Source organism: Lissotriton helveticus, chromosome 3_2, assembly GCF_964261635.1.
Source record: "Lissotriton helveticus chromosome 3_2, aLisHel1.1, whole genome shotgun sequence".
In the NCBI taxonomy this organism is placed as follows: domain Eukaryota; kingdom Metazoa; phylum Chordata; class Amphibia; order Caudata; family Salamandridae; genus Lissotriton; species Lissotriton helveticus.
The window spans coordinates 101,567,774-101,595,245 of record NC_136062.1 but is presented as its reverse complement, the minus strand read 5'-3'; the positions used below and the strand labels follow the sequence as shown (position 1 = coordinate 101,595,245).

Genomic DNA, 27,472 nt, shown 5'->3' with positions numbered 1-27,472 from the left:
TAGCATGGAGATTGGTCTGTAGTTGGCAAGTGATGAAGGGTCAGAGGAGGGTTTCTTCAGCAATGGGATGGCAGTTGCATGTTTCTAATCATCTTGGAAGGATGAAGAGGAAGTGAAGGCATTCAGAATGCATGGTGCGTGACCACTGCGATGATGGTGTTGCAGTCCTCTGGAGTAGGAGGGGTGAGGGCAGTGGTCTGAAAGGCCCCCAGAGTGGATGGCCTTCATGGTGGCGGATGTTTCTTCAGGGGTGATGACAGGCAATGTAGTTATTACTGGTTCTTTGGATAAGATTGAAGGTGTTTGGCAAGGTCTGTCTGGTCTGGTTGGGGGTTGAAGTTGCTGTGAATAGCTGTGATTTTGTTGAATTGAGAATGTTTGCTTCAGACGACATGCTAGGGTCTGATTAAGTTGGAGGTGCCACTGGCAAGGTGAAACCTTTCACAATGGCGAATATTTTTTTGCCTCTGATGGTGCTGGCATTGATACGGTTTAGTAGAACAGTGTATTTGATGGTCTGAATTCTTTGGTGATAGCATCTCAGGGCAGATTTGCATGTGCTCCTATCAGTATTGTGCTCACTCTTTCTCCAGTTGTGCTGCAGTTGTTTGCAGTTTCATCAGTCTGAGTTTCCCCATGTATCAACTGGCCTGGGATCTAGATCTTGTTGTATTTCAGTTTTTGTGGGGGCAGGGAGTTGGCACAGATGGTGATCCATAGTTGGAATTCTTGATGGCCATGAGGAGGCAGTTACTGTGATCAAGTCGATGGGTTTTGGGAGAGGTGTTCCTGTCCTGGTGTGGTCTCCCTGACTTTAATGTAGTCAGAGGTAATGGAGATATTGAATTAGAATCCTGGAGGTTTACAGCAGCGTGGATTGGTCCCTTTACTCATTGAGTGAGGCCAAAGCTTCCAAGGACTTTGATGAGAGCTTATGAGTTTTGGTCGGCGGATGGAAGTTCAGGTCTTCGAGCATGATGCAATTGCTAGTTTCAAGGGCGAATGGTTTGACGAAATCTATGATGGAGACAGTGAGATTGTTGTGTGGTACCAGTGGTCTGTAATGTGAGGAGGTTATTTTGATTCTCTGTAAGGATGACAACCTTGGCTGTGCCCAGGAACTTGATAAACTTAAAAAAATGCTTACCCTGTCACAGGCAAATGTAATCTGACACCTGGGCATGGCCCTTTTTGGTTTCACCAGCCAGTCAGGCTCTAATCACAGTGGTAGGGGAGCTGCCCAGCAGAAATGTTTTAGAGTGACAACAAAGGATGGGTTGCTCATTTTCCTGGCCACCACTCTGGGGTGGGCACACAGGGTATACACGGAGGAAAAAAGATTTTGCCATCTTGGAATTAGACAGAGAGGGGCACTTTTGATTTGATTGCTTTAGGGCACACAGAATGTCCTGCAAAAGTGGTAAGTGCTACCCATGGGTACATTCACCCTATTTGTTAAGAATGCATCAAGTTTAATCCTCACCCACAGGCTAGGGCCATGCATAAATGTGGTACCCACAGTACCGTCCTCAGAACATTACTGCACCTGTGGAAGTTCAGAAGAAGACAAAACCTGCTTTAGAAATCCTTAGAGGAACCCTGAAAGACTGGAACTGCTTTCCCTCCTATACCCAGAACAAAGAAATGCACTCTCAGGGTCAAGCTGTAGGGAAATAACAAGCTACAAGAGGCATTCGCAGAAACTGCCAAGATGAACACCTCCAACTGGACCTGCCCTGAATTCTGCTGGTGGCTTCTGCTTGAGAGAGTCTTGACCCGCAAGTGCAGTTCCTAAGGACCTGGATCCCGGGGCTATGTCAAAGTGTACTCCTCCTACCATCCTGAGAAACCTGGGACTTTGAAACTGTTTAGCTCCAAAGACCTCCAAAGGACTGGGACAAACCTGCCAAGCCGATTCAATGAAAGTGTGTTGCTGCTGGGCTGAATATTCAGGTTTTACCCACCCTGAGCTTTTTCTCAGCAGCAAATCCGATTCAGCAGGAATTAATATAGAAGGTGTTCGGCATCATGGGGCTCTCTTTGACTGCAGCCTTACCCCTCAAGAGAAATCCAACATCCAGAAAAGTCCAAAGAAAGAGTAATTGGGAAAGGTCACCAAAATTATCTGGTCAGTGAGAGATCTTCCTTGGACATGAAATTCAGATTTCTCCCACTCTGAGCTTTTGCAGCCAAAAGCTGATGGCTTCACAGGGACTACGTCCAATGGCTGTCTGACCTTGTGAAGCCCTTCTCAGTCCCAGCTAGCTGCCTTGCGCTTCTGAAGTTTTTTGCTCTTCCATTAAAGATACTAAGTCTGAAGGTAAAATTTCCGACAGGGTTGAGCCAGGTTTCTGTTGCCATCCGTCGCTGTCAACCTCAAATTTCACGTATGTCCTAGTTTATTGCAACCAGTTGACCATAGTTGCAGCTTAGCACTTTTTGGCTCTATTTTGAACATTACATTTTTAAATTCATATCACCAGTTACCGTTATTGGATTTATGATGCTTTGGTGTCATTTTATTTATTAAAGTCTACTCTATTTTTCTAAATTAGTTTTTTACTTTTTTTGTTGTGACTTTATTATTGTTTTGGACTGCAGAGATACTGTACACCTTGCATCTTATTTAAGCCACTCTACTCTGTGCCATAGCTACCACGGGGTGGAGCTTAGGTTAATAAAATGACTTTCATTGTTCACGCTCAAAAGGACCATCATCCCTCTTAGCTGATACCCCCAATTTCCTACTATATTGATGTTCCAAGACGTGATTCACCATGTACATTTGTGAGTGACCACAAACTTGTATGATTGTGGACTTTCAAAACCTCAAATCAGGCCCTTTCCCACACTTGGCTGAGATGATTTACCATTTCAGGATGGGATGGGGAATGCTCTCTCCACAGGGAAATATGTTTTCCATGAAGTAAACATAATGTGCATTTCTTCCTACGGCTTTCCTTCACTGTGTGTGCAACTGCACACTATGTACAATTCACAAAGGCAGAATAGGCAGCCTTACGAAAGTCACATAGAAGCCCACACTTGTTGTGACTTTTTGGGTAAGCTATTACATATAGATAGTGAACAGAGAAACTGTACAAGAACACTCCAGCTGAGTCATAGAACTCTGCCCATACTTTTACAACGTTTTTTGGTAAATCCTGCCCATTCATTTTACATTGCTTTCAGCTTCTTCTTGCATGTGAACTGCACTGATTTTCTCTACCAAAGCTTTATATACACCCAGGAACATTTCCCAACAACAAAGCTGGCATATAATGTTAAAATACATTATACGACAGGGGGGCACAAGAGGGGGGCTAAAGGGGCAGTGGAAAGGGAGAGATATGCGGATTGGGAGGGGTACTACGTGAGAGAAAAAAACAATATATGTCAAATAACTAAAACTTTAAGACTTTCAAAACAGATAGGGCGAGTGTGTGTGTGCGTTTTTTTCTGTGTGCTTATAAAATTCCTGGTGAAATCCGACAGACCCCTCACCATACCCAACTAAAAGCACCTGTATACCCAGGTATTTACCAGAAAATACATTTAATGAGGCAGTGTAACCCCCCATTCCCCCACCCGAAGTTACTATCAAGTATACACTGGACCCTTTCTCATTGATCTTTAATGACTTACTTGACCCCAAACAGAATTATTTTCTCTTTTAATACCCTAATCAATCATCAGCTGCACCTCTTCATCACAGGAACAGAAATTGAGCAGTCTGAAACAGCCGGACTTGTTTTGCTGGACACAAGTGCCTGAATAGTTTTTCTCGCTCTTTTTTTTCTAAACGTCTTGGCTTTCGGTCAGACGTATGTGCACAATGTCAATGGTTTTTTACCTTATTCTGGCAATTTAACTGTATTTCTGTAGTTTGTGAATATGTTGATGGTCAATGCTGCCTATTTTGTAAATGGTTGCACTAACATTTGCGACACTTTTATGAGCACATGTGAGTTTCATTTAAGTGTTTATTTCACAAACCGTAGGTGGTATTTTTAGAAAATTACGGAAAATTATAAACAAACTTCATGAAACATATTTGTGGTGTACTGTATGAAAACTGATTGCATTGGACATACTTCTTGTTCAAAAACACCAATCAAAATACACGTTCCATATGTCTCTCTGACATGATTTTACTGTCCTGGCAAGACATTTCTCCTTGAATAAAGTCTTCCACAGACGTAATCAAGGAAAATTGGACACCCATAGAATCTCACAAAATATAGTAAAATTTATGACATTTGAAATTCAGAAATCTCATGTAAAACAATTGTCCTGGCTTACATTTTATTTACGAATCTGTACTAAATATCCATGTTTGAGAGATGAGCTTTTGCTATCAGCCCATCTCCCATTTTGAATTTTCTCTAGGATCAAAATGGTGGCCAGTATTAGGCCAAAGCGTTGGAGCATTTAGATCGAAGCGCTGCAGCTAAATGGGTGAACATATTTGCCCCAATGTTAGCCATTTTATAATTTTATTGCACTGACTCCAGTTGTTTAGCAACATTTTGCTGCTGTGAAAAGTTGCTTGTTTTATGCCTGATTGAGCCTGGTTCGAGAATAAAGTATCTTGGGGAAGTGTCTCGCCCGTACCTTGGATGACTTTTGAATGCGAGCAATACTCTCGCATTACATTTTTATGCAAAGTACCAGCAAGCACATTTTGAAAAACTGTATTCATTTTTCACAATAGTTGACAGTGAAATAATTTTTAATTTGAGCAAAAAATCGCTATACGTGCAGTTGAGAATTGTAATTATTGTGTGGGTATACAAAGCCAGCCTCTGCGTCAGAAACCAATATAGATTACAGAAAGATACAACAAACCATTAAGACTGAAAAATGTATTTAAGTAAACTGCATACATTTAATGTTAACAGGGATCATCGGTGTTTTCTCCCAGTAGCGAACATTAGTCCTTCACATTCTAATGCTGAACGTCCATTTAACATGGACATTTGGTGGGTGGGTGTATTTATTAGTTTCCTACAGGTCGGCGCGAGTGCAAACAGCTGCTACATTAATTAAGCCTGCAAAAACATTTAAGATGTTTTATCGGATAAACATTCATTGTGCGGTTTCCTCATAATGAGTCACTCTCAGCATGATTAAAATTCACAGTAATTTTTCCAATCTAGCTGTAACGTAGATAATAATAATTGACTCAGTAGTTAATTAGCTATAACTATAATCACCTTGTCTATTATCATTTTGGACGATCAAGCCCAGAAGGTGGAATACAACGTAGCTGTACATTTGCATTTGAACGCAATATGTGCCAAAATACACACCATTAAGTAGAACATGTTATTAATTTTAAAAACATAAGCCATTGAAAAGTGTGTTAATACCTAAATTGTACCAGACGTCCATTTCGCCACTAAGTGTCCTCACATCAACTATGGTTTGTCCAAGAAAGTCGTCAGATTCTTTCTTAAAATGTTGTTTTACTCTAGATTTGATGTCATCGTCTTCATCCCACACTCTAACTTTGATCCTGTCAGTGGAGTTATGGCACTCGCTGCGGATTAGAAATAGAAAGAGAGGGAGAGTTATATTATACACATCAAATATTTGGTACTGTGTACAGACAAGGAACACTTGCTTGTGTTTTTTTGTGATTGTGAGAGGAAACAGCTTTTACAACGTGGCTTTTACCATGTTGTACCTTTACCGCGCATTTTTTTTCTACGCATGTTTTTAGAACGTCAATGCTTTTACAACATATGCCTTTACCACACCTTTAAGGTAAGTTCGGGGGATGTGGGTTCTCCCCCCACACATACATTGTTTATATATATAAGTAGATCCAAACAACCCCTGCTCCACATGGAAGAGAGCACGCACATGAGGAAAGCTGGGTTTGAGGCATTTTTTATTCCATAGGGTCTCCTCGGACCCGGCGGGCAAGAGAGACGCCTTTTGGCTGACACAGCAGCCTTTCTTAATATATATCTATATAAACAATGCATGGTAAAGGCAAACGTTGTAAAAGCATATGTGGTTCCAAATAATGAAGGGTAAAAAATGTGTGGTGAAGGCAGAGTATTTTCCTGCGTTGTTTCATCATACAACCGACTGTGTGTAGGTATTGGGAGCGTGAATGTAGAAAGTTGCATACAGTACCTTCAGTCTAGTTTGACCTCACTGACTTCACATGACATCTTTGTGATACCCATGAAACATTCACATCATCAAACGGTGATAATTAACAACCTTGCCTTATGGTATGAATAATGCATTGCAGGAGATCAAATCTTGTTTATAATCTCATGTTTGATAAACCTTCATGGAGATATACCCTCAAATAATAAAGTCAAAGGACCAGAATAACTAGCTGGGGGAACTATTGTATCCCAGGGAAGGACACCCCTCTGCTCGATATTAACAGCACTCAGACCACTGGACCCACATTTATTGGCCTGAAAATCCGACTGGTACAAATACCTTGAGGCTTCCGCTCCAAGTAAAGCCCAGACTCAGGCCCTGGTTCCTGCCTGACGCTGTCCCATGTCACTGGTGAGCATGGAATACACTCCCTGCCTCCATACAGCATCTTTGGTCCTGTGGTATCCTATCCACAACCCACCTCCTTCAATGACCAGTTCCTGATTCAATTTATCACATGCTCACAGGAGGTAAATCGGAGTCTATATGCCCTCGCAATTGGGACACTGTTGTACAGTGCTTTGCTTCTTTCTTGCGCCAGCACTCTAGAGTCCTCCCTAAGTTCTAAGTTCTGGAGCTCTCCTTTGCCTGGTTGACAGTTGGAACTGTGGTTGGACTGGGAGGCTGTTCTACCTATACCTGTACTGCAAATAAACCTTTACTTCACTTACCAGCTGATGGAGTCAACACTTCATTTATAACATTTGGCGACTTGGACTTGTGGAGTGTCCAACCATCATCTCTCCGTGTATTGCTGCAGTCATTAGAAACTCTACAGTGCGGTAGAACCAAAAAATCAAGGAGCCTCTCAAGAACCTCGTGTGCACAGCCAGGACACCGACATCGTTTCCGCTTCAGTGACCACCACCTGAAAGAAAAGTTAATTTCTGGATGTTCGCGCTGTCCCAGGATTTCCGAAAGGACTTTGACGTCATCTCATCCGCCGCCTATGAATCACGGTGAGTTACCTAGCAACGCTAACTCACACTGTGCTCTAACGCATGTAGAGACAAGCGGCGTAAGCAGCAGCGTCATTGAAACAAGCGGCGTAAGCAGCAGCGTCATTGAAACGCAAACGGCGTTTGTAACGGCATCTTTGGAACGCAGACGACGGCAGCTGCAGCGTCTGACGTCAGCGACAACATCACTGGAACACAACAGCGACAGCGTCACTGAAACGCAAGCGGCGCCACTGTCGACATCCTGATAACACGAGTAGCAGCGGTGTCACCGGAACAGAGTCGGCAGCGTCATTAGTATGCTTGTCTAAGCGAAGACGCATTTGATGTATCTTTGAGGCGCATTTCTTTTGTGCATCGACCCGCTGTGATCCAGTACTACACACACGCCACATTTGGTATTTATTGGTATTTGCCTGTAATATTACTTATCTTCATGGATATATTCATGATTTAACAGTAAACATCGTTTCTTTACCACAGACTTTCTCTTTTGAAGTAAGCATTTATTTTAACATAACTGCTCAGTATACTTGCTTCTATTTACCCAGCTAGTAGTATATGAACATGTCTCAAGCGATCAATGTCGCTCTTCCTCCTCAATTTTTGTCAGAACCAGGCAATCCCCCTATTGCCTGGGAAGACTGGATAGGCATGTTCTATAATTATATTGAAGCTTTAGATGGTGAAGACTATTCTCCTAAACGAAAAAAAGCTTTGTTAATGACCACGTTGGGTAAAGAGGGTCAGCGACTGTTCAGATACTTACCACAAGTTCTACCTGCAGGGTCACAGGCTGACTTTGATGAATTTAAAGAGGCTATAACAAGATTAGAAACTCGTTTTGGTAAAGAAGAGAATCTTATCCTTCAAAGATACAAATTTTATAAGAACAAACAATTAGCTGAAGAAAGTATTGATGAATTCGTAGCTAGACTGCGTGAGTTATCAATCAAATGTAACTTTGGCTCAATGGCAGATGAACTAATTAGAGATCAGCTGGTTGTTCAAACCAATAATAGGAAAATACAGGAACGTTTGTGGGCAGCGAAGAACCCATCTCTAAAAGACGCTATAGAACTTGCCAAGGTTGTGGAGGAAAGCGAAAAGTGTATGAGAGAACTACAGAAAAGTAGTTTGGAGTCCAAGGTAGCAGAAATCTCTCATAAGAGCACTTTTAGCGAAAATAGTGAGGATGAAGCTGCTGCCATTGCAATTGTTAGGAAGAAGGGTTATGTTCTTCAGAAAAAGAATGTGCAACAATCATCTGTTAGCAAAAATAATCAGAAGATGTGTTCTAGATGTGGTAGTTTTTCCCACTCTTCGGAAGGGAAATTTTGTTTTGCAAATAACAAAGAGTGTCTACGGTGTGGTAAGACAGGACACTTTGCTAAAATGTGTAAGAATAAGAATAATTCGAGAATTACAGTTGTTAATGAATGTGTTGATTTGAACGTGATGTCAACAAAATCTTAGTCCTGACTGACACTGTGTGCGCGTGTGATAACCAGAGAGGTAATCCTTTTAAGGATGATTTTATAATTGATGGGAAAGTTATTACACTTATGGTTGACACTGGTTCAAAGTGGACCATAATCCCCAATGCTTTGATGAAGAGAGTGTGGGGTGAAAGAGTTTTGAAGACATGTGACATCTTCCCGTCTGGTTACCAGGGGGAGAAAATTGACATACTGGGCTTCTTCGAAGCTGATATTGTTTTCAAAGGAAGATCAGCTTGTGGAAAAATATATATTTCAGCAGATGGACCAGCAATTTTAGGCCGTCATCATCAATATGATCTGCACATAGTGGTTGATCCTAGATCTGATAATCCTATTTCAATTGTCGAGGCTTCATCCATGGAGGATATATTGGCCCGATTTAAAAATGTGTTTAGGGATCAGTTGGGTGAGCTGATTGGCTACTCTCATCGCATAATTCTCAAGGAGGGCAGTTCACCTGTACAACACAAAGTAAGGAGGGTGCCCTTTGCCTTGCGGGACGAGGTTAAGGCTACTCTTGAGGAGATGCTCCAAGGGGGTATCATCGAACCCATCGAAGCATCTCCTTGGGTTTCGCCTGTTGTGATCTCACAGAAACCAGATAACAAGATCAGGTTCTGTGTGGATCTTCGCTCTCTTAATAAGTGTGTAGTAGCTGACGTATTTCCCCTACCAAACATTGGCGAATTAGTTTCAACCCTTAAAGGAGCGAAGTTCTTTAGTAAGTTGGATCTTAAACACGCCTACCATCAAATCTGCCTGGATGAAAGCTCAAAGCATTTAACTGCATTTATCACCAGCGAGGGCACATTCCAATTCACCAGACTACCTTTTGGGCTAGTCTCAGCTGCTAGCGTGTTCCAGAGACTGGTCTCTGAAGTCTTTAAGGGTCTTGATAAAGTACTGTACTTTCAAGATGATATCTTGGTTTATGGCAACTCTCTACAAGAACACAACAAAATCTTACAAGATGTGTTACGTAGAGTGGATGAGGCTGGGTTGACATTAAGAAAAGAGAAGTGTGCCTTTCTGTTGAGAGAAATAGAGTACTTAGGATTTTGCTTGTCGGAAGAAGGCATCAAACCTAAGAAAAACTTACTTGAAGCCATTGAGTTAGCACCCTCCCCAGTGGATAAGGATCAACTTCGGTCCTTTATGGGCTTGATTGAGTTTTATTCGAAATTTGTAAGGGATTTCTCTTCCAAGACTGCTTCCCTCAGATCCTTACTTAAAAAAGGTGTCAAATTTTGTTGGACCACTGAGCACGAATCTTGTTTTAAATTGATCAAGGAGGAACTCAAAACTGCAGATGTGCTCACCCCTTTTGACACTGCTCGGTCCTCTATTCTCATGGTTGACGCCAGTGCCATTGGCCTTGGTGCGGTCCTTTTACAAAGACATGGCAGTGTGGAGAAAACTGTAGCTTTCGCGTCTAGGCCTTTGTCCACCTCTGAGTCTAACTACTCAGTAATAGAACGTGAGGCTCTTGCCGCTGTCTGGGGAACAAGCTACTTTCGTACCTATTTGTGGGGTTACAAGTTCGTTTTGCGCACAGACCACAAACCCCTTTTAAACATCTTAGCTCCGGGTGGGGCTGGTAAGGGCTCCCCAAGGTTGGCGAGACTAGCTTCTCGCCTGCAAGATTATCAGTGTGAGATCGAATTTGTTCACGGGTGGAGGAATATCCAAGCAGATTGTTTGTCCAGGCTCCCTATTCCTTCCGTGTGTGGTAGTTCTGAGAACACGTCTGATGATCTAGCGGTTGCTGTTATGGAGGATGTTTTGTTGGTGGGCGGTGGTTCATTTTCCCGTGATGAATGGTCCAAAGGAATGGAAGAAGATCTGACTTTGAAGGCTGTTATCAGTCTTGTCTCTAATGGTACTAGGAGAGAAAGTACGGTTAGTCCTTCGGTCAGACCTTTTCTGAAAATTTTAGATGAACTTTCTTTAGAAGGTAAAGATGTTTTGATGCGAGGTGATCGTTTTGTCCCTCCCAGACTATTAAGAAGGAGGATTCTAGACTTGGCCCATGAAGGACATTTGGGTCAAAGTCTCACTCAACGCCGTGTAAAACAGAACTTTTGGTGGCCCTCTATTGACAATGAGGCAGTTGATTGTGTTCTAAAGTGTAGTTTCTGCAAAGAAGGGGAGAAGCGCCTCAAGGTCTTGGGCTCTCAGTCCGCACACAAAATTACTTTTGATGATACTCCCTGGCACAGTGTCTGCATAGACTTTATAGGGCCCATGAGTGAATTACCCACCGACCACCGCTTCGCAATTGTTCTAATCGATTGCTTTTCAAAATGGCTGTGTGTACAATTTGTGAAAGAGATTACCACTGATGCTACCATTAAGTTTTTGAAAGGTATTTTTATCAACGAGGGGTATCCTAGTGTCCTCATCTCTGACAATGGGACTCAACTCACCTCCTCGAAAATGACTTCATTTGTTAATGAGTGTGGCATCAGGCATCAGAAGACTAGTCTTTACAACCCACAGGGTAATGGCCTTTGCGAAAGAGTGAATCGCCTTGTCAAGGGTGTGATTCAAATGTTTGTTGAGACTGGTTGCTTCTCTGATGAGCGTGTCCAGGAGATGGTCTGGGCTTATCGCTCCACACCCCACAAGAGTGGTGAAAAGTCTCCTTTCGAGCTTATGCGTGGTCGCATTCCTGTAAGCAAATTGACCCCTGCTTGGTTAAAGGGTTCTGGCGGCGATGTCCCCTTAATTCATGACAATACCCTCCTTCCCATCTCTGTTGGTGACCTAGTTAAAGTTAAGCCGGGAAGACTTGCTAAGGGTCTCAGCAAGTTTAGGGGTCCTTTTCGAGTCAAGAGGGTTTTTCCTCATTTCATCGTCTTAGCAAATGGTGAAAGTTGGAACTACCGCAGAGTAGCTCTCTATCAGAAATGTAAAGACTCTTCTTCTGATGACCTGTTTCCTCCTCAGAGTGTTGGTTGTAATGGTTATTTACTGTCTTCTGGTGGTCCTTCTGTGCTCACCCCTTTGTCAACTGGACGGGAGGAGGTGGGTGGTGGTGATGCCTCCACATCTTCATGTTCCTACTATAATGGTTCTGCGGTTAATTCTTCCACTCCTGTTTCTCTTGCTCCTGCCTCTGTATCTTGTGATCCTGTTTCTTCCTCCTCTTCCTTGGTTGATGCTGGTTCGAGGAGCTCTCGCTCCCGTCGTCCACCCATGTACTTGAATGATTATGTACATTAGTGTTTCTTTATACTTTTCCGTGTTTTCTTTCCTTACTAAGAGGGGAGATATGTTGTACAGTGCTTTGCTTCTTTCTTGCGCCAGCACTCTAGATTCCTCCCTAAGTTCTAAGTTCTGGAGCTCTCCTTTGCCTGGTTGACAGTTGGAGCTGTGGTTGGACTGGGAGGCTGTTCTACCTATACCTGTACTGCAAATAAACCTTTACTTCACTTACCAGCTGATGGAGTCAACACTTCATTTATAACAGACACCACACGAGGATTTGGCCACTGCAATTCTGAGTTTACATTTTATTTCCATTTCTGGGAGTACAAAGTTATAACAGCTAAGTTCACTTTCATCGATACTGTTGGAAACTTTATTTCCAGCCACAAGGTAACCTCACACACAAATAACAAGGGTAATTTTGTGCACCACTAACATAAAAATAAAACAATTGAGCTGGGGTTTACCATTTTATTTAGGAGCTCATCAACGGTCCTGCAAAAATTAGAGTTTGCTGACCACCACCACTACTTAATTTCAAGCCTCATTATTCTACCACACTACACTTAATGACTTTATCCTACTCGCACTTGTTCTTTCCCCATCCTTACTGTCTTCCTGTCATTGTTTTCCTCTTTCTTGTCCATTCTTTCTCATTTGTTTGCCTTTCTCTTTCTAGCTTTAGGTGAAAGACTGATAATAAAAAAACAGGTAACCCCAAAGGTGATACTATTGACCCCTTTCAATCACCAGAACGGATTGTTACAAATGATCAAACCCATGGAGTTGCCAACTGAACAAGACATCTGAAGGTGGCGGAGAGGAAGCCTTCTGCTTCTTGAAAGTACAGATTAATATCCTGAACTTTACAGTGGAGTTCATGTTTTCCATTGCACATTCAAATATTCAAAAGTAAGTTCCTGATTTGCAAAGCCTTTTTGAGGTCACAAATTCTGCGATTCACAAAATCATTCAGTTGGCGACTACAAAGGGGCTTTTTACAATTTACAAAGCACTAAAATGTTTTTTTACTATCTTTTTAGAATAATAAATAGGAGAGGCTAAGAAAATAGCAGTCCTCGCATTGTTTGCCATTTGGAAAGAGGTGTATCAATGGTCTGACTGCAGTTGCAAACCGTTGATGAGTTACTGACCCTCAATTTGTAATTTGGAAATCAGTGTCTCAATGGTTTGCAAATGCAGTTGCAAACCATGGATCAGTTACAGATCCGAAGTTGCAATGGTAATTGATTGGCAAAGGTGAGACTGACCCATGGGATATTCTCACACACCAATAACAACATAAATCCATTTAACAGTCATAAAAGTGATAATTCCACGCACAAGACTCTTGCACACAGGTAGAAATACACCCTGCCACAGTTAACCTTCTAAAATAGCAAGTTCACAATAATAACTACCACGCACTGGAAACTTTCTAACCAATTGTAAAAGAAACCAACATAAAGCATAGAACATCTTAAAATAAGACAGCATTAATATATTCACTCTCAATGCAGGACTCAGCAAACAGTAAGGCATTGAACTTTAGAAAATAAAACAATATTATGGAAACTGGTACTTCACTCCGGTGACCGACTCCTCTCCTGAAGTCCCTCTCAACTCCCAGGGACCTATAGAGGCTTTGCATTATCTACTCAAACAGAATGTAGTACCCAGAAAAATGCAATAGACCTTTCTACGGTGTAGAAGTCCGAAACCAACACAGAGTAAACAGCGCTGGTGCACTTGACTTCTCATGTAGAGCAGCAAGATATCTCACGCTACTACAATCCTGTGCCATATCGCCAGAGCCCTCCTTAAAGGATGCATCACGTCTTCCGATTGACTGTGAAGCTGTGCCAAGAAAAATTACTTACTCCATACCGGGAACCAGCCAAAAGGTTTAGAATCCTGTCATTTGGACTGGGGGCCGCAAGTGCAGGTTTGTACTTGCAAATTTGTGGCAAGTATAGTGGATACATACCGAATGGCTCTGGGCGCGTACATGCGCTTAAATGTCCAAAAGCAGGAGAGAACTCCAAACAGCAAATAAAGGGCGTGTATGATGTTCCTCAGCACTGCCACGCGACCAAGACTGCGGTAAGGAATGCGAGCTTGCCTCGTGCCGCATTCAAAGGCCCCACAGTAGCAACTGTAAAAGTAAATCTGATAAACACCTTAGACAATCCCAAGATTACACACCACTGCAGGAGTGATGCCATATAAGGCACACAGACGGGAAAAGAACCTTAGAGTCCATGCTGTCAGATCAATTCTCTGGGTTAGCTCCTATGAAGAGGCTTGTGTCTGGCCCTCGTGCAGAAGTCATCGTTTGAAACACAGTGCCAGACAAATGCTGTTATGCCCAAACATGCATTCTCACGACGGAACATGGCCTTTAAGTAAGCATAGTACTCCCAATGAAACTCCAGAGAAGCTCAACCAGAGTTCGATCCGGACCTTCAATAGAATATGAAATGCTGTTGGTGCGCATGCCGCCTCCACTAATAATGAGATCCAAAGTCATTGCTTAAATCAGCTTCCAAACATCCACATTCAGCTGATATCATCCATAATTAATCATATGATACAGCCACCTGAGATCCCCTGGAAACAAACAGCAACTAAGCATCCAACTGTTGGGAATTTATATGGAGATATACCCAAACACGTCCTGCTAGTGGGGTGTCTGATAAAACAAGACAGTGGTGGGGCAGCAGGGCGTTGAACTCCTTAGGCAGGCTTTTAACTTGAATTCTCAAATTGTTTCTTCAGTTACGTTTTCTTTATAGTTGCTTAGAGTAGATCTTCACGCGTAGTATCTGTAGATGCATTCTCCAAATTGTCAAAAATGTTATAATGAATAAGTTCAGTGTAGATGTAGATGTAGATTAAGGATGAAAGTTTATTATTCTTAGTTCTTAAGATGGACTTGTAGTAGGTCTGTATCTATCCCCACCAGACCAGCCTCCAGGGCCGGCTCTAGGCTCACGGAGGCCCTGAGCAGGGAGTGTAGGTAGGGGGCCCGAGGCCGCCAAATCCCTGCCAGGGGCCGCCACGCAAATATGTATCTAAGGATATATATTGGCGTGGCGGCCCCTGGGGTTTGGCGGCCCTGTGCAGGTGCACAGCTTGCACATGCCTTAGGCCGACCCTGCAGCCTCCCTGCTGCTCAGCCCATACTCCAACTGACACTACACATCACAGGCATCCTCACATTCCATTACATCATCATGCACACCAACATTCCATACAACACATTCATACTGGCTGAGCAGCAGAGGCAGAGAAACAGGAAAGATGCATTATACCATAACCAGATACAACAGATAGCTTCCCTTTTGGGTATCAGGCAAAGTGGCACATGAGAGCTGGCTGTCGTCCTGAGGACTAGTGTCTGTCCCTCCCAATGTCTTTACAAATGGGAATCCTTTTATTTAAGAGAACCAAAAATCCCTTAATTGGAAATGAGCTATTTTTTTTTCTAGGCAAAATGTGTTTCCGTGTTGAAAATAAAATGCAGGAATGGTGGTCTGCTGTCTCTTGCAGGGCTCCATTCCTACATTCTCAGCTAATCACAAGGGTGTCACAAACTACAACCTACATAATTTAAATTTGCAGCCATCTGAAAACAAAACATTTGACTGCAACCTATTAGTTCATTAGTAAACAAAAATATGATGTGTGGAACACGATCTAATCTCAGCCACTGGTAATTAATCATGCTGTATTACTGTCTAATATCAGATAAGATTCCCACTTAATTAGAATACAATCAATTCCAGACCATTCATGAGTTACTTGGGTTCCCATCTGGAGAGGACCAACCTTAGCAGTTCAGGCTCGACGGTTCCTATTAGGGCAGGACTAAAACTGATTTGCAAAAGGCAGGTTGCTGTGTAGAGTGGCATAGTGGTTGACAAATCGTGGACTGGAATGAGACAAGGGCAATCTCCATTGGCTGAGATTAATTCAAGCATTCCTTCTATGACTCTTGTTTGCTGTAGTAATCACCTTAAAACTTTCTTTTTTCTCCAGGCTTTTCCTGAATAAACCCCTCTTTCTCGTGCACTCTGGTTAGACATCGAGGTGATCCCCAGCGCCAGGAAGCCGCTTGGCCACAGCGCGCTTTAGAAGTCCCTTTTTCATTTCATTTCATTTCATTTCACCTTAAGTGTGTTGGCTAAGCCTACCTATGGATAAATTTTCACTATGCCACAGGACTCAAGATATACCTCCCTGAGGAGGCCTAAATTGGGAAAAATTGGCATGCGGCTGCTCATGCTTCTGTCTGGAGGGAACAGAGCATGACAGTTTGGGCATAACAGTTCCCATTGGAGCAGGACCAAGATTGATTTTCATATAATAGGTCTATGTCGAGGGTGGCACAGTGAACAAAAACAGTGGACTTGAATGGGGTCATGAGCAATCAAAAGCGGCTGAGATTATTTGAGCATTCTTTTCATCACGGTGTTGTTAGTTGCTATTGATACCCTGGTAACATTTCAAATTGTATCACCATTCGCAAACCAGCCAGTTTACAAATCACATACCTGTTTTCCAAACAGAAATTGTGCAGGAAACCCTCGATGCATCCAAAAAATAATGTCATAAATTTGTATATAGCATACATTGCCAAAATGAGGTCTCATTGAATGATGTGGATTTCTACATAGCTTTCTGAAAGAAAGTTCTATTGAAGATGCTTTATGAATGCAAAAATGTGCTGAATTCAGGACACACACACGTATTTCATGGAACCTTCAAAGAGTTCACATTCATTAATGAAGAAACCCATTGAAACTGGCTTTCCACATATATTAACATTTTAATGTGCTTCACTAGGTACTACTAAAGTGTGAAAACGGGATCACTGACATAATATCGACGTCACAAATATCGAGATACACAAATATCGAGTGAAAAATATCGAGTGACAAAATATCGACTCCCTATCTACAAACAGGTAAGTACCAAAATATCGACTCCAAAATATCGACTTACAAAAATATAGACTGTCAAAATATCGTTTTTTTAAAATGTCTTAAAATTAAGTTAAAACTAATATAGTAATAAATATATTTAATATAAACTTAGAAATAATTATTTTAAAATTTTAATTTTAATAAATAATTTCTATAATTAAAAAAATTATATCACCAAAAATAATATATATGTATATATATATATATGTATATATATATATATATATATATATATAAACATATTATTAAATAAACATATATAACATTTTTAGCGTAGCATAGAAAATGGTTACAAGTTATTGTAACAACTATAGTGAGTTCAACATTAGCAAAAGTGTTGGATAGCGTAGAGGTAAAATTTACTATTCCCACTCCAGTGGGTGCAACAGTAGGGAAAGCGCTGGATAGCGTAGGGGTTAAAATTACTATTCCCACTCCAGGGATGTATGACGTTACAATGCATACTTTTACAACACCTACCTTTACATCAAAACTTTTACAACACAAAAACTTTTACAACTTATACATTTACAACGCAAGATTTTACAACGCATACACCTTTACAACGCATACCATTACAACGTAAGTATTGGTAAGTATATAATATTTATTTTAATATAAATTAATTTAAAATATTATAATATAATTTAATTTTATTTAATTGTATTTAATTAATGTAATTTAAATGTAATTTTACTTTATTTTTACAAAGTACCCCTGTACCCCAAAAACCCTAAACTGACCCTGAACCCTAAAAATACCCCTTTACCCAAAAACTGAAAACTGACCCTGAACCCTAAAAATACGCCTTTACCCAAAAACTGAAAACTGACCCTGAACCCTAAAAATACCCCTTTACCCCAAAAACTGAAAACTGACCCTGAACCCTAAAAATACCCCTTTACCCAAAAACTGAAAACTGACCCTGAACCCTAAAAATACCCCTTTACCCCAGAAACTGAAAACTGACCCTGAACCCTAAAAATACCCCTTTACCCAAAAACTGAAAACTGACCCTGAACCCTAAATATACCCCTTTTCCCCAAAAACTGAAAACTGACCCTGAACCCTAAAAATACCCCTTTACCCAAAAACTGAAAACTGACCCTGAACCCTACAAATACCCCTTTACCCAAAAACTGAAAACTGACCATGAACTCTAAAAATACCCCTTTACCCAAAAACTGAAAACTGACCCTGAACCCTAAAAATACCCCTTTACCCAAAAACTGACCCTGAACCCTAAAAATACCCCTTTACCCAAAAACTGAAAACTGACCCTGAACCCTAAAAATACCCCTTTACCCAAAAACTGAAAAATGACCATGAACTCTAAAAATACCCCTTTACCCAAAAACTGACCCTGAACCCTAAAAATACCCCTTTACCCAAAAACTGAAAACTGACCCTGAACCCTAAAAATACCCCTTTACCCAAAAACCCAAACATATAACATTTAAAAAATAATTATATACTTAGCAATACTTACGTTGTAATGGTATGCGTTGTAAAGGTATCTGCGTTGTAAAAACATGCTTTGTAAATGTATGCGTTGTAAAAGTGTTTGAGTTGTAAAATTTTCGTTGTAATGGTAGTGCATAGTAAAAGTTGCGTTGTAAACGTTGCATACCCACTCCAGTGGGTGCAACAGTAGGGAAAGTGTTGTATAGCGTAGGGGTTAAAATTACTATTCCAACTTCAGAGAGTGCAATAATAGGGAAAGTAAATACTTCACAAATAGATATAAATAACATAAATAGTAATACCAATTACAAATAAATAAAATATTACTTACTAATTACCTATTAACAATAAATTAATTTACAATTTCAAAATTAAGAAATTAATTTTAATTACCAATTATATTTGAATTAATTACCTCTTAAAAATTAATTAACAATTAATTCAAAATAAATACCAATAATTTAAATGACATATTAAATTAATGAGAATTAATTTATTTCCCACCCTATTCCCCTATAAACCCACAACCCGCTACAGAAAATAAATGAATGAAATTAACATATTTATCAATTAATCAACTAAATTATTTACCAATCATATTTTTATTAATTACCAATTATTATTTAATTACCAATGTATTCCAAATAATTAAGAATAAATAAATTAACATATTTAATTAATTATAATTTAATTACTTCCCACCCTATTCCCCTATAAACCCACAACCCGCTACAGAAAATAATTTAATAAAATTAACATATTTATCAATTAATCAATTATAATTAATTACCAATTATATTTTAATTAATTACCAATTAATACATAATTAACAATTAATTATACATAAATATCAATAAATAATTAAAAAAATTTAATTAATTATAATTAAATTAATTCCCACCCTATTCCCCTATAAACCCACAACCCGCTACAGAAAATAAATTACTAAAATTAAAATATTTATCAATTAATCAATTATAATTAATTACCAATTATATTTTAATTAATTACCAATTAATAATTAATTAACAATTAATTCTAAATAAATATCAATAAATAAATTAACATATTTAATTAATTATAATTAAATTACTTCCCACCCTATTCCCCTATAAACCCACAACCCGCTACAGACTTATATTACACAAAAAATAAAAATTATTATTAACTTACCTTAAATTCGATATTTTTGTTGGCTATATTATGTCTAGTCGATATTATGTCCATTCTATATTTTTGATTCGATATTATGTCCATTCTATTCGATATTAATTTTCTCTAGTCGATATTTTTGTTGTCTATATTATGTCTAGTCGATATTATGTCCATTCTATATTTTTTACTCGATATTCTGTCCAGTCGAAATAAAAGACTCGATATTATGACTGCACACCGTGAAAACCATTACAAATGCAAATTTCATAACCAGATTCACAGTCAAGCTTTGTAAAATTGTATTCTTGTTCACCAGAAGAGCTGCATACTCAAGTATTGGGCTATGAGTGGAATTGCCGATGTCCAAGAAACAAGACCAACAAAACCCAGAATCATACAGTTTTTGGGAATTTCACAATTATTTTGCTGGTAGCTTCCTACGGCAGATATGCATGCAAATGTGCAACTGTTAAGTACCTTTCTAAGGCAAATCCAACCCAATATTTTAGGGAGGCATAGTGAATTGATTAGGCCTGGGTACAATGTATCCAGGCATAATTTGAATAATTTTGTGTTACACTTAAATTACGCATTATGGTGCTTTGCTTAAATATGTGCCAGTCACTGTAAAAATTTACAGCTAATTGTTCAATTCATACTAAAATGCACGGGAACAGTAGAAACTGATCATCTGTTGTTTGCGGTGTTCTTGTTTGAATGCATTCTAGTGCCAAAAGTTGATGCCAAGATACATTTTGCGATGAAATATTGCTTGAAGTAACAGATTTTCATTTCATATAATTATACATAATTTCGCATAACATCACGTAATGGCGCAAAAGCAAATGACACACATTTCCTACATGCTTATAATAGATTTTTTCCCAGAAGGAAAAATGTTTTTCAGGTGGAAGAAAAAAGGGATTTGAGCTGAATGTAAGTAGGAGCTTTTCACCATGTTAAAATTCTGCATGTGTGAACAATATGAATTGGAGTGCTTCTGGAAATTTGTGGAAGTCAGACATTTCAGGAGAATTGCTGTAATTCTTTTCAAATGCCATTAAAATTAAAAGAAACCCATTAGACATGTATGAGTAAGCCTTAATCTGTAGATTTCATATTGTAGGTAAGTTTACATTTTGTAAGAACTGTTAGCTGATCCTAGGTCTTGCGATGGGCCAAGTAGAACATTAATCAACTGAAAACCATACCAGATTTATCCTTTGGGAATACGCCGAAATCCAGGGTCTGAACCGCACTGAAACCTTGATTCCTTTCCCATAGCTTCTTCAGTAGAGTATGTAGGGTTACAGATCTCAAAGTGAGGACCTAATGTATACATGGTACAAAAGGGGGTGGTGATGGACGGAGCATCTGAACCAATCAAACACTCACACCCAGTCAAAAGATCTGGGTTTGATCAGAGTGGGCTAAAGAACGGTGATGGATCAAACCCATATCTTTTGACTGGGTGTGACTGTTTGATTGGTTCAGATGCTCCGTCCATCACCACCCCCTTTTGTGCCGCTTTGGCCGCAACAAGTGTGGCAGGGTATGCTCAGACGTAAGTCCCTTGCTCACTTTGCCACTGGATTCAAGCAAGCCGGGCTGAAGACGGCTGTAATGCCAGAAACCGGTCCTCAGAAGCTTGTTTCCAGTCCAGGGAAGGCATGGCTTGGCAGTTCCGGCTGGACTGTTCCCATGAGGCACAGGGTCAGATTGATTTGCATGTAGCCATGTCTGAACTGGGGTGGCAGAGTGGGCTAAAGAACGGTGATGGATCAACCCCAGATCTTTTGACTGGGTGTGAGTGTTATATTGGTTCAGATGCTCCGTCCATCACCACCCCCTTTTGTACCGCTTTGGCTGCCACAAGTGTGGCAGGGTATGCTCAGATGTGAGTCCCTTGCTCACTTTGCCACTGGATTCAAGAAAGCCGGGCTGAAGACGGCTGTAATGCCAGAAACCGGTCCTCGGAAGCTTGTTTCCGGTCCAGGGAAGGCATGGCTTGGCAGTTTGGGCTGGACTGTTCCCATGAGGCACAGGGTCAGACAGATTTGCATATAGCCATGTCTGAACTGGGGTGGCAGAGTGGGCTAAAGAACGGTGATGGATCAAACCCAGATTTTTTGACTGGGTGTGAGTGTTTGATTGGTTCAGATGCTCCGTCCATCACCACCCCCTTTTGTACCGCTAATGTGTACTTGGGCAAAGACCACCCCTTACAATTACAGCAAATGTACCATCAAATGTTAAATGGAGCTCCAAAGCTAGGTTATTCTGAGAAATCTCTTATAAGCCCTCCATAGTCGGGGGAAAACATGTGTAAGAACATTTTGAAATTCATTGAAAAAAATCATAGAAATTATTATGCTGCCATTCACATGGAGAATACACCACCTAACAATCCACACCCTGTGCAACAATGTAAAGTAGTATCATGAAACCAGACAGCGTATTCAAATGAGGCTGTTTAAGATGAGGGCACAAGGGAAATGGGACCATGTCTGGGATCTCAAAGTGGAAATATTAGAGGACTAAGGGATTTAGTTTCCATGTAGAGCATTCAATATGATGAGACAAGCCACGGACCATGCAGGTAAGAGGGGTGGGGCCAGGTGGGGGGTATTTCGAAAGACGAAGAAGAGGAAAAATGTATTATTTAATTAATCGTCCCTTGTTTTCATCTATCGATTCCCCTCAACTCGGGTCTATCACTCTTATCTGCACGGGACGCGGCTGGATGATACACACACACAGAAGCAGTACCTAGGGCCTTAGGCCACCTAAGATATGGGCACTGGTTTTCACAACAACTTCTTTGGAGGATTCCTTTTTGGTGAAGCATTCATGAAATATATATCTAAGTTCATCATTCATCAATATTTTCTCTTCACTGGATGGCACTCAGTTCAGTATGAGAAGACTCTTCTTCAGACATCATGTTTTTATACTGGCCAATGATGGGTGGGGTGCCCACAGAGACCAGTCTTATGCCGCTTCTTCCCTCGCAGACATACTGACAAAGCTTCTAGTTTTACATTGCAAAATTTGTAGGAAGAAGAGGTAGACCCCACTATGGCAGAGGAGATTTCAAAGCCTCTTTCCGTTCATTGCAGGAACCCATCTCTTTCTCCTTCATTTCTTCCTCAGCCTCATCCCACACATCCACTATAAGAATGCATTTCTTCCTTCCTCCCCAAATGGAAGGAAACTGTGGCAGGTCCCTATGTCCTCCACATTGTCCTGAGCTACCTTATACACTTTCTAAAACCTCCCTTCCAACTATGTTGCTTACCTGCCCAATGGATTCTCACAAGAACTTTTACTAGGACACCTGGAGTCTCTGGAGAACGGAAAAAATGAGCTATATAGCATATTTCACTCTACCATAATAAGTCTTCCTAAGCTCTATATTGTTTGTCACGAAGAAACTAAAATGATATTTATAATATATTCAAAGGCCCTAGATTTCTTCATCCTCTCATCACTGCATGTGCCTCTTTCATGACATTTTACTGTGGAACAATTTGATGGCCCTTATTGACCTAAGTAATGTCTATTTACCATCTCCCTTTACATCTCCATTTTCTGAAGTTGTAATGGAATGATCACATTTATCAATTGCACTGCATCCCATTGACCTGCCTCCACCCTTTGAGGTTTCACCAAGCTACTTTGGCAGCGTTCTCTTTAGTAAGAACTGGAGGAGTATGTCTAATAATACACCTTCTCCTAATGACTCATTACTCATAAACTTTCCATCTGCACGTCACATGTACAATCTATCTCCTTTACTTTGTAAGCTTCATAGTGAGTTTCACAGAGAGCTCCAGCTAGCCCTATCTCAACTCTCCCTGTCTATGAGATAGCTGGCTAGTCTCATGGGATTTTTTTCTACTCCATACAAGCAATATTTCTGTGGCTTATTCACTATTGGGCCTTAGTGAGCTGTACACTCCCCATTTCCATCATGTTCTACCTTACACCACTAAGATTTCTCTTGACAGCGAATGTCAGTAGAAGTTACCTTGGCTGACATTCTTGGAAGCTTAGAATTTCAGCAGCCCTATAATCAAGTCAAATGCCAGTAATCCGGTGCCTATTCAGGGGGAGCTCCTTGTCCCTTCCCTCCCCATCAACTCTCCAGAGCTCCTTTGTTAGAAATGGGATTTCTGGTTGGCTAGGGCTTGCGCCTAAGCCAGGCAGAAACCACCACTCTAGTCAGGGCAAGGGAGGTACATGCTGAACATAACCCCTGCTCACTTCCTCAGTAGCTTGGCATGAGCAGTCAGGCTTATCCCAGAGGCATTGTGTGAAGCGTTTGCGCAACCCACACACAACAGCAGCAACACACTACAAAAGAAACTCCACACAAAGTTATATCAAAAATAGCCTTTGTATTATCCAAAACACATTAGAATCATAATCACATATATATATTGTGCCCACTGGCACCAGGTAATAATTTACAGGGGATTATATACATGTCCGGGCCAATCGGGCAACGGTCGGTACCTTTAGAAAGCACAGCTAATTACACAACCAGTAACTACTGGTAAAATGAAGCATTATGTCTGCATCATATCAGGCATAAACACATCATGCATAACATTTGCAATAGGCATCACATTAGGCATATCCTAATACCCAGCAGTGCACCCCAGTAACATTAGCGAGGTGCGCACATCTGCTGGGGGCCATATACGCCACACCAGGACACAAAATGACCCCAGGCCAAGTGACCTTCCTCTGTGGCCTAAATGCCCTCTGTCCCAAAAGTCGGGGCTCTAACTGAGGCCTTCCAACTTGCCCTTCGGCTGCTTTGGCAGCAAACACAATGTAGCCTCAGCCATGTGCGCAAATTAGAAGGGTGGGGTGCAACTCACCCAGGTCTCCTGAAAAAGACTGCCCCCACATTGCAGCTGCCTGCACTCTCCTGGGGGCCATATGCCACACCAGGACACAAAATGACCCCAGGCCAAGTGGCCTTCCTCTGGGGCCTAAATGCCCCCTGTCCCAAAAGTCGGGGCTCTAACTGGGGCCTTCCAACTTGCCCTCCGGCTGCTTTGGCAGCAAAAACAAAGTAGCCTCAGCCATGTGTGCAATTGAGAAGGGTGTGGTTCAACTCACCCAGGTCTCCTGAAAAAGACTGCCCCCACATTGCAGCTGCCTGCACTCCTGCGGTGCAGCTGAGAAAATTGGCTTCGGCACCACTGTGCCTCTGGAGCCCCACTCTGGTATTCCTACAACAATGTCCCATGGCTGCAGCTGCCTGCTCTCTGGTGCGGAGCAACTGTGGCAGGCAAAGTGCTGGCACTAACAGTGCCTAAGAAGCTCCGTTCACTGGGCTCCTCCTTGTGCCATCTCTTGGCACAAGGAGGGTTGCGTGTGTGTGTTATGCAAACGCTTTATACATTCACTCTGGGATAAGCCTGACTGCTCGTGCCAAGCTACCAAGGGGGTGAGCAGGGGTTATCTTCAGCATGTAACTCCCTTGCCCTGACTAGAGTGGTGGTTTCTGCCTGGTTTAGGCATAAACCCTAGCCAACCAGAAATCCCATTTCTAAGATCCTTGCAGAATACTTTGCTGAAAAGGGCTTCCTTCAACAAAAACCAAGTTGCTCTATGCTTCTTTGCATTGACAGCATTTCAGTAGTCAATAGACAAATGAATTAAAAACGAAAAACAAGATGTTAGCTGTCTTTCCCTGGATCATTGGAACGATTTCCTGAAGAGGAATCGCACAGACAAGGTACAATACTTCCTGTGCAAGTCAAACACCGTAGCAGTTTAGTTTATCCACCTTATTAATGATACCTAAAACTGAGCCCTTAATCGCCAGATATTAATGGCAGTACCCAACCAATGGCAACCTCTGGAAAAGGTAGATTTGCTTTGTGCCAGGCAAGTTCAACTTTGGGAGTGAGCTTCTAGATTCAGAAGTGTGGTATGTAAATGCCTCGAAGTGTGGAACCTCCTATTTGGTGGTGCCTTGAATGATCGTGTTGACCCCATATTTGCCCTCCCCAGCCTGGTTTCCTCCTCTCATGGAATTTACAATAGTTTTCCCTCAGTTTCTCCTATCCTTCATTGGCATTTGCATATCCAGTGTAGTTTTAAATGTTCATCTCTCCCTTTTAGCCTGGCTGGTGTCAGGAGCCATAGAACAAGGAATAACCCTCCATGTACGGCTTCCCACATCTTGGGGAACACTCAGGCAGTTGGACTGACGCTGACCAGTTGCTAAAATGGCCCACTTTGGAAAAGTTGGTTCATGAATGAATGTATCTGGATCCCTTTCGTGCCTCTCCCCAAACCTTTGCCAATTTCAAGAAAACCCTCATATAGGAACATTCAGTGGCCTCTGCTGAACAACCTCCTCTTGTCCCCCTTCCATTTGACAAGAGTCGCCAATCTGCAGGTTTATGAAGGGAATTCATCTCTCCTTCTCTCTTGCCCTCACCATTACTGCAAGCTGGAATGGGATCACAGTCCTCTCTGCCCAGTCCCCAAGTGCGTGAACATAGCTTTCCATCCCGACTAGAAGGGAAGAAAGGTTTACAATGAATGAACAGGTGGCACAATGATATTTGCTGTAAATTCAGTGGCTTAGAAAAATGAAATCCTACGACAAGCCATCGGTAAGAAGGAGACACTGCCAGGAGAGCAGTGATATCTATTTTCCATGATATATCTCCGTCCACATTTACATCCAAACTGGCAAAGGAAAGGGAATTCTTGAACAATAAGAAGCCGAGGACAGGGAAATGACTTTTAGTAACTTTCAGGCATTAGTTAAACTGTGCAGGGGACACAGAAGGTAAAAGATGAATGTTTTGACAGTTGAATAGGCGAAGCCCTTACTGAGCAATCTGTGTTCCGGTTTCTGACGTTTAGGGATGGTTGAGATGGGCCTGCAAAATGGAGTGAGACAGTCTTCAAGGTTTGAAGTAGTTAAGGGATGCACCTCTGGAGGTGAGAAGGTGATGTTTATCTATACCAGTGATCATGACTAGTGTTTCATGTTTCTCTCCACTTCGATTGGGGCCTTAAGCCACATACTTTTTACTTACTTCGAATACTACGAGGAAAATGTGTATTCATAATGGGTATTCTATCCATTTCTATGGCTTCGGACCACATCCCTGAAGATTGTAAACTGAAATGTGTGTATTGATCTGGCTAATAAATATATTTGATCCTTAGTTGGGGTCAGCCCATAACTCAAGTAATCAAATGTAATTTGCTGTAAGTGGAAGTGAATAGTGACAAAAAGTGCTTCTATCTACCACAAAGAAAAATTGGTGAACGGCTTTTCGGCATTCTGTTCACGAGTTACTAACTCCTCATCAGGCAGTTTGTGTGGTTCCCCAAATGAAAATATGATCAGGTAGAACAATACAAACTCCCTGATTGTGGGCAGTTCATATTCTTTGTGAGGTTTTCCCATGGACCTTTAGTGTACCAATGAAATTAGCATTCAAAATCCACCAGCTTTTCATAATCACCTGCTATGCACATTTGGGAAGATTTTTTAGCCCAATTTCGCTCTGCAGGTAAATTGTAAAAAAACAAAAGCAGTCTTCTGCTGTTTTTTCTGCCTCACATCAAATTCCAGTTTCTCCAAGTGATTAATATGGTTTTAAACCACCAGCATAAATATGACTATCATAATCAATTTTAAACGTAGGAAGATTTTTTTCCTTTGCCCCTTTACTCAATTTTTTCTCCGATTCTGTGATTTTGTGTAACTTGGAATTAGATACCTTTTTCTTCAACTGTAGTGATATCTGGAGAAAAGAAGAATTAATGAAAAGGAGCTATGTAACTTAAATATGTCAACTATCCAGAAGGAAAAATATGATAATTCTCTTCAGTGTAGTTTCACTTACCCAGTTGTTCTGTGTACTTCCGATCAAGATGCAATGCTATGCGAAGCTGCCTATGCCCTTTTACTTACGTGGTAAATGCAGCCTTTGTTCACAAAAAAAGCACTGCATTT

General features: G+C 41.1%; 1 protein-coding gene across 1 annotated transcript in view; it reads right to left on the bottom strand.

The window, feature by feature from the left end:
• The window catches only part of UNC13C (unc-13 homolog C), a 1,503,140-nt gene that overhangs the window by 896,460 nt on the left and 579,208 nt on the right, over positions 1–27,472 (bottom strand). The window contains exon 10 of the mRNA XM_078684856.1: positions 5,373–5,542. Coding sequence (XP_078540982.1) covers positions 5,373–5,542 — 170 coding nt within the window. The remainder of the gene's footprint in view (positions 1–5,372; positions 5,543–27,472) is intronic.